This window comes from Ylistrum balloti, unplaced genomic scaffold (genome assembly GCF_031769215.1).
Source record: "Ylistrum balloti isolate Yb309-2 unplaced genomic scaffold, AGI_CSIRO_Ybal_v1 Utg370520, whole genome shotgun sequence".
NCBI classification, from domain to species: Eukaryota; Metazoa; Mollusca; class Bivalvia; order Pectinida; family Pectinidae; genus Ylistrum; species Ylistrum balloti.
Window position 1 is genome coordinate 245,423 of NW_026782333.1, and position 15,466 is coordinate 260,888.

The 15,466-nt window shown below is 35.4% G+C and overlaps 1 protein-coding gene across 1 annotated transcript; it reads right to left on the reverse strand.

Moving 5' to 3' along the window:
* Positions 1 to 6,045: 6,045 nt before the first annotated feature.
* On the reverse strand, positions 6,046 to 8,958 carry LOC132555845 (uncharacterized). Its single transcript, XM_060220204.1, has 5 exons — positions 8,835 to 8,958; positions 8,341 to 8,635; positions 7,427 to 7,540; positions 7,136 to 7,332; positions 6,046 to 6,717 (listed from the first exon to the last, which is right to left on the reverse strand). Exons 3-5 carry the CDS (start codon positions 7,499 to 7,501, stop codon positions 6,591 to 6,593), a joined length of 399 nt encoding a protein of 132 aa, XP_060076187.1. The 5' UTR covers positions 7,502 to 7,540; positions 8,341 to 8,635; positions 8,835 to 8,958; the 3' UTR covers positions 6,046 to 6,590.
* Between the last annotated feature and the right edge of the window lie 6,508 nt (positions 8,959 to 15,466).

The following is a 15,466-nucleotide window of genomic DNA, read 5'->3' on the forward strand; positions in this document are numbered from 1 at the left end:
CTATTGTTAGAAGCTCAATCAGAATTCTCAACCATATATTATATTACAGTTCACTTCTCTTTGACAAGGAAGCTAACATAACAGAGAATGATGCCATTCCTACTGTTTGGAACGGGATATTGTAATGTACAGAATGTGAAAGATAATACGATATTGCAGGAGAGAGAGAAAGATATATACAATGTATATATATAGAGAGAGAGAGAGAGAGAGAGAGAGAGAGAGAGAGAGAGAGAGAGAGAGAGAGAGAGAGAGAGAGAGAGAGAGAGAGAGAGAGAGAGAGAGAGAGAGAGAGAGAGAGAGAGAGAGAGAGAGAGAGCGTGTTCAAGATTGGCTAAAAAATCCGCTTACAATCAATTCCACTTCTTTAGTAAACCGTATCACAAAATAAGGCTGTAACCCTGATATTGTAACAACACAATGTTTGTAAAATGGGAACGTAATAGATAAAAATATATATATCACTACTTCCATTGCGTGTGCACGTAATAGAATAAAAATCACTACTTTCATAACGTCTGCACGTAATTGGAAAAAATATATCGCTACTTTCATAACGTGTGCACATAATTGGAAAAAATACATGTACCGGATGTCCTCTGTGTATACACAGTTATGGAATGTTTTACCTGCAGGCAAAAATTGCATTATTATTATTAAGGAAATGATGAGTTGCGGTTTTGACACTAGGTATAAGAAGAATGATGTGTTTCGTTTTCATTTTAGATTTTAAGATGCTAATGCCTTTAAAGTTCTAGACCGAATAAATTCAATCCACACTGTTATAAAGCACTGCAGATCTTTAATAGCACTGTTCCTGTATCTATACTTTGAATAATTCACGATACTAATAATAACATTCATATTAAATCTCAATGTCCGCCCGAAAACTTCCCCGCTCATTCTTTGATGAGTCGAACGTGATCTCAGTGTGAAATTGGATTTGATATGTACATAGGATTATAACAAACAGGGCGTTATATCCACTGTATATGAAGCGAGTCGAACGATGGTTTTACCATTCGGTAGCTATACACACATGTAAAAACGCAATCCTGTTCTTTATATAGTCTGACCAGAAGACTGAATATCACATGACAGTATTATTTATAAGGTTACGCAATCGATGCAAATAATTGAAAGTCACACGATGATGACTAATAGACGCCCAGGAGAATACCACTATTAAATACTACTACAGCCTAGAGCATTACAGTTATTGAGTCCTTCCGGAACTCGTCAGTGAGAATAAGGACCAAAATTTGGAAATCTAAGAGGCAACTGTGGCAAATTCTCAAGCGATATGTAAGTTTAGATGGGTATGTGCATTATTCTAAAATTTCCATAAGTTTCTTAAACATATCTGATAATTTCAAAAGAACGCCACGTATGTGTGTAATATGATCCTTACCACTATTCGAATAAATTAAAAACGTGGCGTGCAGGTCACGGCAAGCCTCGAGGACTAAAAGTCCATCAGCAGTGTCTACCACCTTCAATCTACACAGATGGAATAACACATTCTAACACTACTTAAATGTTTAGTAAGAAGCAATCCAAAATATGTCATAGATACAAATAATGACAAACACCAAACGTAATCTACAATGGATCACGCATTTTAAGAAATCAATACAATACTGAGTTGTTTATTAGAAACCAATCTGATACTAATTCGTCTTACCTCACCTAACCTAACCTCATCTTATGTTATCTTAAGATTTAATTTAGTGAAAAATTAACTCAGTGTTGAGTTATTCTATAGAAATCAATTCGGTACTGATTTATTTTATAGAAATAAATTTGATACTAATTTGACTAACCTTACCTTATCTTATCTTACGATTAAATCTGGGTGAAAACTCAATATTGAGTTAATCTTAAGAAATAAATTCAATACTTATTGATGCTATAAGAAATAAATTCGGTACTGATTTATTTGATAGAAATAAATGCGATACTGATTTATTTTATAGAAATAAATTTGATACTAATTTGTCTAACCTTACCTTATCTTACGATTTAATTTAGTGCAAAATTAACTCAATATTGAGTTATTCTTAAGCAATAAATTCAATAATTATTTATTCTATAAGAAATAAATTCGATACTGATGTATTTGAAAGAATTAGATTCGATACTAAGTTGTTTAATGGAAATCCATTTGATACCGATTTGTTTGAGGAATTAATTGAGTACTAATGTATAATTTAAGAAATCAATTCGATGCTGATTTGTTTTATAGAAATCAATTCGATACTAATTTATTGGACAGAAATTAATCGTTACTTACAAGTATTTATCTTTGAGGAAATAAACTCGACACATTCATTTTTGACATTTTCAAATACATATTTATGACTTGTGTTATCATTAAAAGCTCTGTATGAATAATAGAATGACAGTAAACCTGTTATAAATCTTGCATCGTCGTTTGATTATTGTTTTGAGAGAGAGAACAAACGTGACAATCTATCAAAATGTATCATGTGAACACTGCATGAAAAATGACATTTAATTAATGAGTAAAACCCAATTTTTCCCCAAGTAAATGTGAGATTTCTTAAGTATACCTAACTTTTAAACTCAAGTAAATATGACATTTACTTGGAATTTAACTGACATTTACTTTTTTCTTAACTTCATGAATTTAATAAAATTTAATTTTAGAAGTAAAGTCCAGTAATTTATTCCAAAGTAAATGTCACATTTACTTCTATTTACTCAAGGATATCTGCTCAGATTTACTCATTTGAATTAAATTATAACGAAGATCTCGCCGAAAATAAATATCTTACGTAAATTTAAATTTTCTCTAGACAGATCTAGTCTTCAAACTATGTACTTTACTCTTATTCGACCCATATTAGATTATGGCGATATGGTATGGGACTGCTTTACTAAAGCTCAGTCTGACTTGCTAGAAAATCTTCAACTAGAAGACGCACGTATTGTAACTGGCGGCACTAGACTGACTAGTAGAGTTAAACTATATACAGAAACTGGCTGGCTTCCCCTCAAGGAAAGACGAAAACAACACAAACTGATTCTTTTCCACAAAATGGTCTATGGTTTTGCCCCCCGCTATCTTCTTGATATTCTTCCTCAACGAAACAGAAATTTTCATAATCATGATACTCGCACTGGTAATAACCTTCGTCCTCCTGTCTGTCAGTAATAAGTCTTTTTTGCCATCTGTCATTGATTTATGGAATTCCTTACCCGACCATGTTAAGAATAACCCTTCTATTAATATACTTAAAACCTATCTTCGCGAAACGGTTCTCAAAGTTCCGACATTCTATTTTAACAGTACCAGATTGGGACAGATACATCACGCCAGACTAAGAATGGAATGTAGTTCTCTTAAGTTCTATCTATACCAAAGAAATCTTATTGATAGTCCTCTCTGTTCATGTATGCAATCTAGCGAAACTAATGAACATCATCTTTTGCAATGTCGGCTTTTCTCTCATCTCCGTTTACGTATATTTAACGAAATTAACCATCCATGTTGTATTTTGGCACAGCAATTTCTCTCTCTCTCCTGTAAAATCCAATAAAATATAATTATGTATTCCTAATACGCTTTTAAAGTGAGTTCTTATTAACTGTCTGTATTTTAATTCTAAATAATTCACCAATTACGCCATCACGCTTGATTTAGTTTAGATATTCAATGGAAAAGGATTTATATAAGTTGTTTAACTTGTTTCCAATACCAATTCCTATGTATACTTTGCTATGTATTATTCGCATGTTGTTATGGAATAAAATAAAGTTTAAATTAAATTCCAAATTTAATTCAGTTTACTTCTGATGTAAACTTGAAACATCAAAAATTAATTTATCATTATATTTGAGTAAATGTCAAATTTAATTCAGTGAGTAAATCTGAGTATATTTCAGGTAAAATAAAACCTTCAAGAATTAAATTTGAATAAATCTCAAATTTACTTCAAATAAATTTTAATAATATTTTGTTTATTTCCAGATTTATTTCAGTTTATATCCGAATATCTGTCCAATCTCGGATATGAATCAAGATCCATAATGTTTCTGTCTGGACACAGAAATGAATCGTCGTTGCAATCGATCCTGTTCAGATATACAAAAGAAAAGCATGTCCATCTCACTCTCCGAGATCGCGGCCGGTAAAAATGTTGAAAATGCAATGTCCCAACCGAATGTCGCCAGGTTGTACCGATGCCCCCAGAAAATACAAAACATAACCATAGTATGAATTATTCTGCTGCATCCTTTCAGTTAAACATGTCATCAGGGTTTCTATCTAACTCATCCTTCCATGGATGCACGTTCACATTCAACAGCACGCACTAGCGCTATCAACGTGGAGAAAATGGCGTGTCATGTTCATCGTTTTCCCGCTCTTTCGATCAGCTGATCGGGCGGCCTCATCACGTATTTATAGATATATACCTGCGCGGTGTTAAATAATGAATTTGTTTACTATGACAGAGGAATATTTTGTAAACGATGAACTATTGATTCCTAAAACTAAAAGAAGATGTCTAAATATTTAAATAAATATTATAAAACATGTTGATTGTACTCTTATCTTTGAGAACTATTTTGTTTACTGTACTTGTCAACAGCAGCGCCACCTAGTGTTTTTGGATTTACTTGGCTGTTCTATAAAGTGGGCGGCTGTCCGAACAATGTGTATAAGGCGATCTTTAATTTTTTTTTTCAATTTCAAAGTGACCAAGTGTAAATATAAGGATTGTTTATCCTTAAATAATCTTTTGATATGTACTTGTGTAAATATTAAACCTCAACATTAAATTATTTGACCTTTATCTGTGGAATAAAAGAAGGATTTAATTCTTGGTAAATCCAAATAAATTTTTAACTTGAAGTTTATGACTGATAAATTTTAGTAAAATATTATATCTCAAGTTTACACAACATTTATTTTAACAATAAATATACAATAAATGGGAGATTTAACAAGACAGTAAATTTAGGTTTTATTTGTAGATTTACTTTTTCAGTTAATCCAAGTAAATTTTAACTTGGAATATACTTGACAAATATATCCCTGTAAATGTTAAATTTGAGGTTTATATGACATTTATTTGAATAATAAATGTGAGATTTAACATAAAAGTAAATTTAGGTTTATTTATATATTTACTTTTTCAGTAAATCCAAATAAACCTCAAACTTGAAGTTTAAACAAATTTACAACAAATTCAATTCTAAAGTAAATGCCAATTTTCTTGCAGTGGTATTTAAGGTAGTAAAGCTTCGTTTTCAACGTTGTTTTGCAATCATATAAATAACCAATATTTTTTATTTTATTTCAATTGAAATTTGCAGAAAAGTTAAATTATAGATGTGCAGTCCCGACGTAAATGTTTTGTCGACACGAGAATAAAGAGCATAACTAGAACAAGAATGCGATTCTGTTCCATTGGTAAGCAACATCTTGCATTAAGGTAATGTGTAAAGGAAATTACTTATCATATACGTTCCACAATATTGTATACAGTCGTTAGTGACTTTACCTCCATGGTGTAGTCTGTAATAAATTTACATTTATTTTACATACGATTTAAATTTTTGTTGCAGTGAAATTTGTTCATGTCGTTTTCGTTATCCTCATGATAAGCAAAAAAAAAAAAAGAGAAGATATTTCACTTAACCGAAGACACGAAAAAGGTGCGATGAAAAAGTGAAAAGAGGCAGCCTTGTATAATGCCGAGCGTCTTGTATCTGTTCAATGTTATGGCCAAAAAATCTTCATTTCATTTAATTCCAGGAAATATATATATGCAGGAATGTTTCTATCCAGAAACGGGGATCTATAGAAAAGAATGATCTAAACTTGAAATAAAAAGCGACAGATTTGTGAATGCAATAGATTAATACACCATCAGTGATTCAGATTGGCCAGCTTTCTTTAGGACAGATGTCCTAAAGACTGAAATTTTCTAAGGCCATTTTGTCCGAAAGAACAAAAACATTTAGGCCACAGTCAAACGATAAACATTTATTTTTTTATGCACAAGACAGTCACAGTAGTAGAGTACATCAAGTTTGTTACATGTTGTACATAGCAGTATACAGGCAAGGAAAGGCTTTTTTCGTGAAAAAGCCTATAGCAGCATTTGAGCATAGTCACACATACACAGTTAGTCACAGCTAAACATTTTCCTGATAGTGCTGCTTTTCCATGCAGAAAGAGCCTTCTCATAATCAAAACTGTCACATTCTGACCCATTTATTTTCACTCTCAACAGCATTTCCGGCGTTTCAGGTGTAAGCCTGTTTCTTTGTGGAGAAAGGATTTGATTTTGTACAGAAAACCCCCTTTCACAACCTGCTGTATTAACTGGGCATATCATGGCCATATAGGCAAGTTTTATGATGTTGGGAGCCATATCCTTGTGGTACTGATTGGTTAGTCTCCACAAAGTAACTATGGAGTCTCTTGGGTACATCTGAACTTTGACATACTCTTTTAATTCCTTTCACTCTCTCCTTGCTGCCTGTGAGTCTACAAGAGGTTGAGAACATTTGGTTTTCTTTTCTTTCTCCTCGGTCCAGGTGTGTGTCTGTGATTGTCAAAAATGATCTAGAATGACATCTAACTGCTCATTTCCCCAACTCTCCAACTCCTCACCTGAGATCAATCCAATGGGCCTCATAGAGAGTATTCCAAATGCTGAGATAAGTTCTGTGTCTGGAAACCTGCAATCAAATATAATATTGATATTCATGTTAATTATATGATTTTCATATTGTAACTTTCTCATTAAGTTATTGCATATGAAATAATAAAAAGTACAAAATATTTTTTAAGTTTTCAACCGTCCAGATTTCCAAGATGTGATTTATACATATAATGTTCATATTAAGTAAACGCTAAAGTACCAAAGCGCAATCAAAAGGGAAAGTCCATATACGAATCAACATGGAAGCACATTCCCTCTGCAGATGCAGCCATCAACATAAACTGAAGGCACACTCCCCTAGCAGAGGCAGACATCGACACAATGAAGTGAACAACAAAATCGGGATAAATTATCAAACAATACAAAGTTTTGTTTTAATTTAACAGTGTACACAACTGTAATGCTTTGATCAACATGCATAATTATTAACAAACCTTTTCTCTTTGTTAGCAATAAGATTTGAGATAAATTTCTGTTTCACAGAAATGATATCCTTCTCTGGGCATCTCGTGATGGTGAGCTCCTTATAATGCAGAGTATGGCCCTGGATGTCCTTCTTCAGTTGCTGCTGGAATGTCCCTTCATATTCCCTCAACTGGCCCAGGTCTTTCAAAGTATGGTCAATCTGTACCTGCACAGAATATACAATAAAAAATTTTGCAAACAAACCTACTTAATAATATGAATTAGTTATTTGTCAAATTCAAATACAGCAGAAAACTTACCTTGACCATAGCAATGTCAGTAAACTCCTTCTGGAAAAAGAGATTCAGCTTGGAGACAATTGGAATGACGTCCATGAGAATGTATGTCAGCGAGATAAACTTCAGCGTTCCAATCTAAAATAAAGGGGAAGTCAAATGTTACTGGCTGCATACTTCATACTACAACAAAAAGAAATAAGGAGACACACATGACAGGATAATATGAATCTCTATCAAAATCAGAGGTGAAATCAGGTGCTCCGGAAGGCACTAGCTAAAATATGTCCTGAGTCATCTTGGACACGGTTTAAATCAATTTATCAAGTAAAATTACCCAAGGATAGAATGTGCAAGCAAAAAATGAACAATGAACTATGCATTCAATGGAATTGTAAATAACAGGAAAAAAGAACAGCAAAAGCAATACAACTTTTGAAAACACTAATTTCTTTAAAAAAGTAAGACAAATAATATATCATTGAAATATTTATACTGCTACAATCACATGGTTTCAATTTTAATTAAGATTGATTTTGGCTGAATTTACATGATGACGAGTAATTGAACAAAATAAAGACTTAAGCGCAGTGGCACTTGAGTTTTAGTCATAGTATAAACATGATAACTGTTACTATAGTTACTAAAACAAGGTGAATGTAGCAATATTATTTCAACATTGCAACTTGAACATCAACAACATGCAAAAATAAACAGTAACACTAACTGTAACTGGAATGAAAAAAACCTTTTTCTTGAGTCCCTGTGCTTTAGGATCAGAAGATTCTGTTCCAGCAAGGTATGTTAAGAGTGGATCCAAACACCTGTGCCATGTTTTTGAAGAGTTAAATGTGTGTACTTTAAAAGTGAAAATAACAGTCATAACTAACTGGCGAGAAAATATTGGTGTTTATTTTAATTATCATTCATTCAATTACCAGTATACAGCTTCAAGTGCAGCATAGAAGGACATCCACCTAACAGAATGCACTTCCTTAAACTTTAGCTGGGGGGCATCAAGTAGATCCTGAACCTGTTTTGGTTTAGCAACTCTAGATGTGGAGTACTTGAAGTAGTAGAATATGCTTGTAATAATCTCTTAGTAGACTTTCATTGCCGGAATATCTTCAGCAGCTTGACTTGTACAAAGAGCAAGGCGATGGGCAATACAGTGCACATTAATCAGATGTGGGGTCTCTCGCAGCATCATACCTGTAACACCTTTGCCTCTCCCTGAACAAATATGAACATGTGTATTAATTTTACAAAAAAGCCAGGTAAGATGTACACTTTAAAATAAGGTTAAGAGTTAACTTCCTCAAGAACATACAAATTATAAAAAAATGAAGGTATTCTTTAAGTTACAATGTGTTTATTGACTTTACATGTATTTATTTTTAAAGTAAATTTAAGTTTTTATTTTTAATCTTACCTGTCATTGCTGCTGCACCATCTGTGCCAAGGCCCATTATTTTTTCTGCATCTACACCGCGTTTTGATAATTCAGAGTAAATTGCAGCTGAGACGGCCGCTCCTGTACCAGAGTCAAGCTGGATATTGGTCAAAAATTGGGTTGTGGGAATCATAGTATCAGGATCAAAAGTTTGACAGTATATGACTAAGCGATGGGTGAGTGTTCTGTCGGTAGACTCATCAGCAAGGACTGTGACAAATGACGATTTATGTAAGGCATTTTCAGTATCATCTTCAATTGTATCAGAAAGTGCCTTTAAGAATTCATGTGCTGCATAGTCAGACTCATATGACACACCCGGGGACACTGATAGGGCCGTCAAGTCTTCAACACCTACACTCTTCTGGTGCTTAATGAAAGACTGAAACTTGCTGAGCGGAATGTTCTCTCTCGCTAACCAATAAACAGAACGAAGTGCTACCAGAGCTGCCTTTTCCTTAGCCATGTACTGTTTTGACTGTAACTTTTGTAGGTCGGATCTCAGCGCTGGCATTATCAACGCAATTTGATGATCATTAGATTTGATATGATCTATAAGAGTACTTGTTTTGAAGTTGCTATATCCTTTAGTGAACACGTTATTACGTGTTGATTTCAAGCACAAGTCACAAGTCATGCTGTCCTTCTCGGGATCGTACCTCAGCCATTTAAATTGTTGTAACCATTTTTGCTAAAATTTTCTGGCTGTCGTGGTTTTATTTTCTTCTTGTTTGGTAATTATAATTGTTTCGTCCTGTTCCGATGTTGGCCGAGAAACACCGCAAGAAAATAACGTTTTTTGGCCCTCTTCAATGTATTTTTCGTTTCTTCGGCGCCATGTTGTTTTTATTTCAAGCGTCTGCGCGATAGAAACGTTCGGAATACCATCCGTCGTTTTCTTTAGAAACTTCGTTGGAAGGGTTAGGCGAGGTGTTCCGAGTGAAAGATTAAGAAGCGCTTCCACGACATGCATTCAGAGAATAGATGGTCGGAATCCAGTCGAACTGTGTTCGTTAGGCCTTGAATGAGAGTATTTTGAAGAAACCGATTAATTGCTGAAATTTATCGTCAGATGTCTTATTCAATAGAAAATTTATCAGCCATTTAGTCTGAAAACCTGAAATACTACCGGCCTTTATGTCCCAAATTCATTTTTTTCCCGGCCATTTTCATTTTTTTCGGCCATTGGCCGATGGCCGGGCCCAATCTGAAACACTGTCACCATGTGCATTGAAGTAGAGAAACAGAAAACATGAAGGGAAACAAAAACATGAGGGCAAACAGAAACCACAAAGGAAACAGAAAACACGACGTATAATTTGGCATTTTTTGTACAGTTTTCATTTTACAAATTCTCAGCATCATGAACGACAACAGCCTCGATATCAATACACAGGGAAGGATATTTTAATCTTCACTTTTATCCTATACGTAGCTTGAAAATATTTTTTTTAAAAGCAGAGAGAAATTTAATTCAAATCTTCTTGTGTTGAACGGCAATGGTCTGATCTTTCCATAGCTCCATTATTACTGTTGACAATGTGTTATTCACGCCATGATTTTAACTAATCAGGAATGTACAAAATTTTAGAATTAGAACCTCTTTAAAGTTTGTTAATATTTCTTCTGAATTCAAATTCTTACTCCGTGAAATAGATTGATTCATGCCAGTATAGTTTGTCATGTTTGTTGTATTTGGAAGAAGAACATCAATTTCCTGACAAAAACTGGAAAGTAAAGACGACGAATATCTCCAAACTATTGATGGCTAATTAATGCATTTTCTTAAGTAAATTTGGATTAAAGGTTAACCAACAATTGTGTAATGCAAAATTATGTAAATGTGACCGCCGACTAGGAGATCGCTTTGTCTATTTTTTTTAGTTATAACGGTTCCTTAAAGTTCCATTCATGTTCAAATTGACAATCATATGTCATTCGATGTCACTCAATTTCAAGTGCATATAAAATGTTTGCAATACATTAACACAACAGTACATCACATGATATTGTATGCATCTATTTACGTTACAGGACGGCCTTTACGTTTCTCTATGACTAATGTTTTAATCAACAATATTTGATTTGGCATATTGCTTATCAAACATTGCACTAAGATCGTGTACAAGACAGTCAAGATTCAAGATTATTTTTATTCTTTTAGATATATTCTTGCGCAATTTCCCTTTAGTTGAAATGAAATTCAAATGTTTGATGTGCTTTTCAATTGTGTGTTTTTGTAAAATTTATATTATAACGTGCTATTCACTTGTATGTGTTTTATAAATCTTGGTTAATGCGCTCTAAACACTTGAATGTTTTTGAAAATATTTATAGTATTCATACTTTAGAAAAGTACTCTCCCTGTGGTTTTCAAGAGTATTAAGTCTGGATTGTAGGTCCAGTATTTCTGTCACTGTCTACATTGGACCTTTCGCTTGCTAGTCCCACGATCTATTAAGTAAGGTGCAGAGAATACTACCTCGCCGAATTGGTAGGAAGCGGTTAGCATTTACCAGGAAGACAGACAGATATGTACGATTGGTATGACATATGAATTTTAATCAAATTTTCTGTGATTTCATAACTTCAAATTGAACCATGGTAACCTCCTTCCGATCAGCGCTCACTTTTCTCGTTCATACATAAATGATGATGTGTAATCAACGAGCACAGTTATTGTTACTCATAAACCTCATAAAATCTTTATTTTTCTATTAAATTTAGCAAATGAGGCATCAAAATGACCGCAATAAAAACAAACAGATCTGTTAACAAAACAAACTACTATGAATAGATTAATTTAGAATTAATTTATGTCGATTTTGAGATCAAATTATATAAGCAAATTCACTACACACTAGACAGGTTATGTGGTAATAATGCTATTAGGGATCAGACGTAGGACTTGCCTTTTTATGGTCAATAGATACTGTGATGCCTCACGACGATATTACTTCGTCTGCAAGGCGTTGTGGGTCCCGTTTGGCACCACGAGAAACAAACAACGCAACAACAATGGCTGACCGTGAAGACTCTCGAGTTCACATGCATACACGTAAAAGCGGCAAATTTAAAATGTTCCGCGACACACAGCCATGCATCCTAGATCACTTCAATACATTAACACGTTAATAAGTTGAAGAAATTATCATTCTGTTGTAAAATATCATAAATAGCGTAAAAATAGATAGTTAAGTCTATATTCTGTGGTTTATTTCTACACACAAGAGAAAACAGATTGATTTACTTCAACAATACTTTGCTGCGATATGTTAACGATACAAATGTGAAATTCCTATGTATACTATGGCTCCCTAAAACTTGTCGGATAAGCATATAGTCGCCGCATTGTCCGTCTGCTCGACCTTCCGTGTGTAACAAAATGAGTAAAAAATGGGTTTAATGGTAATTTTGGAATGGTGTGTATCGTAGAGCGTAGCATCTTAGTTTAAAGTACATCAGGTCAAAAGTCAGTTAATGCTGGACCGAGGAAAAGATCTCGTGAGTGATAGGTAGTGATGCGCGCCTGATAACGGGCGGGGTGTGTACCCAAGTGGTGAAGCACCGTGCCAGTATGATTGATCAGGACAGATAGATGCTCTCTTTTGTATGCCTCGCGCTGGCGAACATATTTGTAAGTAAACAAGATAAGAAACAATGTATAAGGTAGATCAAAGATGGGAAGTTGATAACGGGTACTCCTAGTCGCACGGGCCTTCATAATTAGATGATCCGGGGGCTGGGTTATTGATGTCCAATTGGGACTAGGCTTAAATTAAGTATTTGGGTATTATTTATAAAAAGACAATAGCCAGCAGAAGGGTAGTCGAGTCCGGGATCGAGTAGCTAGAGAGTTGGGAGTAGGACGTGGAGACGGGCAGAGTCCCGTATGGGACCTGCTCCACGATGGAGCGGGTCCTGGCCAAGTTGCCCCATGAACATTTGTACGGAACTCTTTGATATGGACGGGCAGGTGTTTAGTTTTTGTCTGCCTTACACAGGTGTTTAGGTTTGGTGCCACGACATGATGCTGTATGTTGATTAGGAACTAGCTTTTGTAATGGATATTAACATTGTGTAACATAGTGGATATTAACATCGTGTTTATTTTTGATGCTGCGTGACCAGGATTTGAACTGGATGTGGTGTATTTCGAGAGACGGCGAAATTGGCCATATTAACAAGAATGACAACTGTCCCATGTAAAGTTCGGCTTCACCTTCAGAAAAATAAAATGAGAATTGTCACATGTAGGGTTGATGAGAAGCTCAGCAAAGTGTTCCAACAGTGTAACAGGAACTGTCACAGCGTAATGAGATATACTATGGGCTGCAGAGGTACAGGCGCTGCAGGGGACACCTGGAGATTCGGGACATAGTGGATGTCGTAGCTGGAAAGTCATGGCGATGACTTGGGATGATGCCGTTTGAAAACGGGAGGCGTGGTTATCTCTTCGGGATAGGGTGTTACCATCTCATCATTTGGGGTAAGGAACAGATAAGGTTCCTTGTAAAACTGGGAGGTACCAGTTAACTGTAGATGTTGTACATGTATGACTGTGACACTGTTGGAGCTCCCTGTGGGACTGTTTTCGTAAACACGTAAAAGCCAGAACAACCATGTGTTCATGGGAGGAATTGTGGATGGAGGATTGCAGCATATGCTTTGAGACAAAACTGGATACTTTCTTTGGGGAATGTGACGTATGTAACCACTCCTTATGTGAGGACTGTTATAGGAAACTATCTAACAAAAAATGTCCATACTGTAGATCAAGTTTTGGACACACAAACCAAAAGGAACCAGACAATAGTGGCCCAGAACTTTTTTTAGCGATTGATGGCGTGAGCACCAGATTGACACAGGATTTAATTAAGCGGGCCAGATCTAACTGGCATAGAGAATTTCGACGTCACAATGGCTTGGAAATAATTAGGACATCTACAAACGTTCAGTATTTTCCAAATTATGACTTAGTCCACAGCTTGATGGAAACAGGGAGTTTTTCTGATGCCTTGTCCAATGGGGGGAGATGTATTGACACAGCTTGATGGAAACAGGGAGTTTTTCTGATGCCTTGTCCAATGGGGGGGGATGTATTGACGCCCGTTTTGCAAGAGAATACATTCGCGCCCAGTTGGCCTATATCCAAAGTTATGGTACTTTTACCATCCATTTTGTTACATAGGTGGGAAATGTATGTAACAAAATGGATGGTAAAAGTACATTTTGGGTCAGAAATTAAAGTACAAAAGGTATCTCAGGGAACAATAACAACAGGTGTCATAAGTCAGGCACCAGACCAGGCTTAACGACCTGTGATAGACAGGCAGTATGTTAGTTATGAGATACCTAGGGTGTGCCTCAGGTGCCTAGCCACGGTAGCGAGATAGCTGGGGACGGATCACTGATTGGAGTAGATGGAGTGCTGGACTGGAAAGTACATCTAAATCCCTGCCGCAAAGTGAGATAAGGTCACCTGAGAGCGCATGTGCCTTGATAATTATATTCTCCGGGGGTTGGGTTATTGTCATCTAATCGGGGCTCGGCTGTACCAAATTCAGTGTTCTCAAGCCCTCAATTACAGACTTACTGCCCATTGTTAAAATTACGTGTTTGGAACATAACTATACTTGCATTTTAGCTAGGATGACGAAACTTGATCATACGAAAACATTGTTCAGTGTACCAATGTTATGACTCGAAGCTCCGTCATTGCAAAGTTATTGCCTTTTGTCACTATATTTTGTTGTCATAAGCATAGCTTTGCTTGCATTAAAACTAGGGCAATGAAACTAGGAGAGGAGATATAAAATGGTCATCGTATGGAAATATACAGTATACCAATTCAGGGCCTGCAACCGCCGAATTATGGTATAATTGTCCTTTGTTTAAAATATCTTAGCGAGGTTTATTTAAAACAAATAGAATTTGAGGGAACTGCATTCCATTCGTAGTCTGGCGTGGAGAATATGATGCATTCTTCTACCAGTATAATAAAAAAGCGGCACTCAAATGACTTTTGAGTCTACGTGTTGATGGATCACATTTGGTACGATTTGACAGCATATTCCATGGACCAATTACAGAAGGCAAGACAGACTTTTTCTACAAAGTTGTACGACAGGAGAAAGAACGGAAGTTGTTGGCAGTGCGAGTGTTTTGACTGTCAAATTGTTACGTGCAGGAAGCAGATCTTGGAGTAATGGGGTACTAGTCCGTGAACCATTTTGAGAAACTGAATTGTCTTGTGATGTGTGCGTCTTCGGTTAAGTGGAAGCCAGCCAGTTTCTATATAAATTTTTTAGTCTTGTTGCACCAGTGTCAATGCGTACAGCTTCTAACTGAATATTTTCCAGAAGATCGGATTGTGTTTGGGTGAGATTGTCTCAGATAATGTTTCCGTATTCTAAAAATGACCGAATTAGAGAGAAATACAAGGTCTGAAGCAAGAGAGGTCTAAATTAAACTTATATTTCCGTAAAATATGGCGAAACCTTTGTTCGTAAGTACTTATTGTGAATATTCCAACTCCCATTATTAGAAAGAAATACGCCAAAGTGTTTGTGAAATGTTACTTCGGAAATGTGATTATTATTCATTGCTAG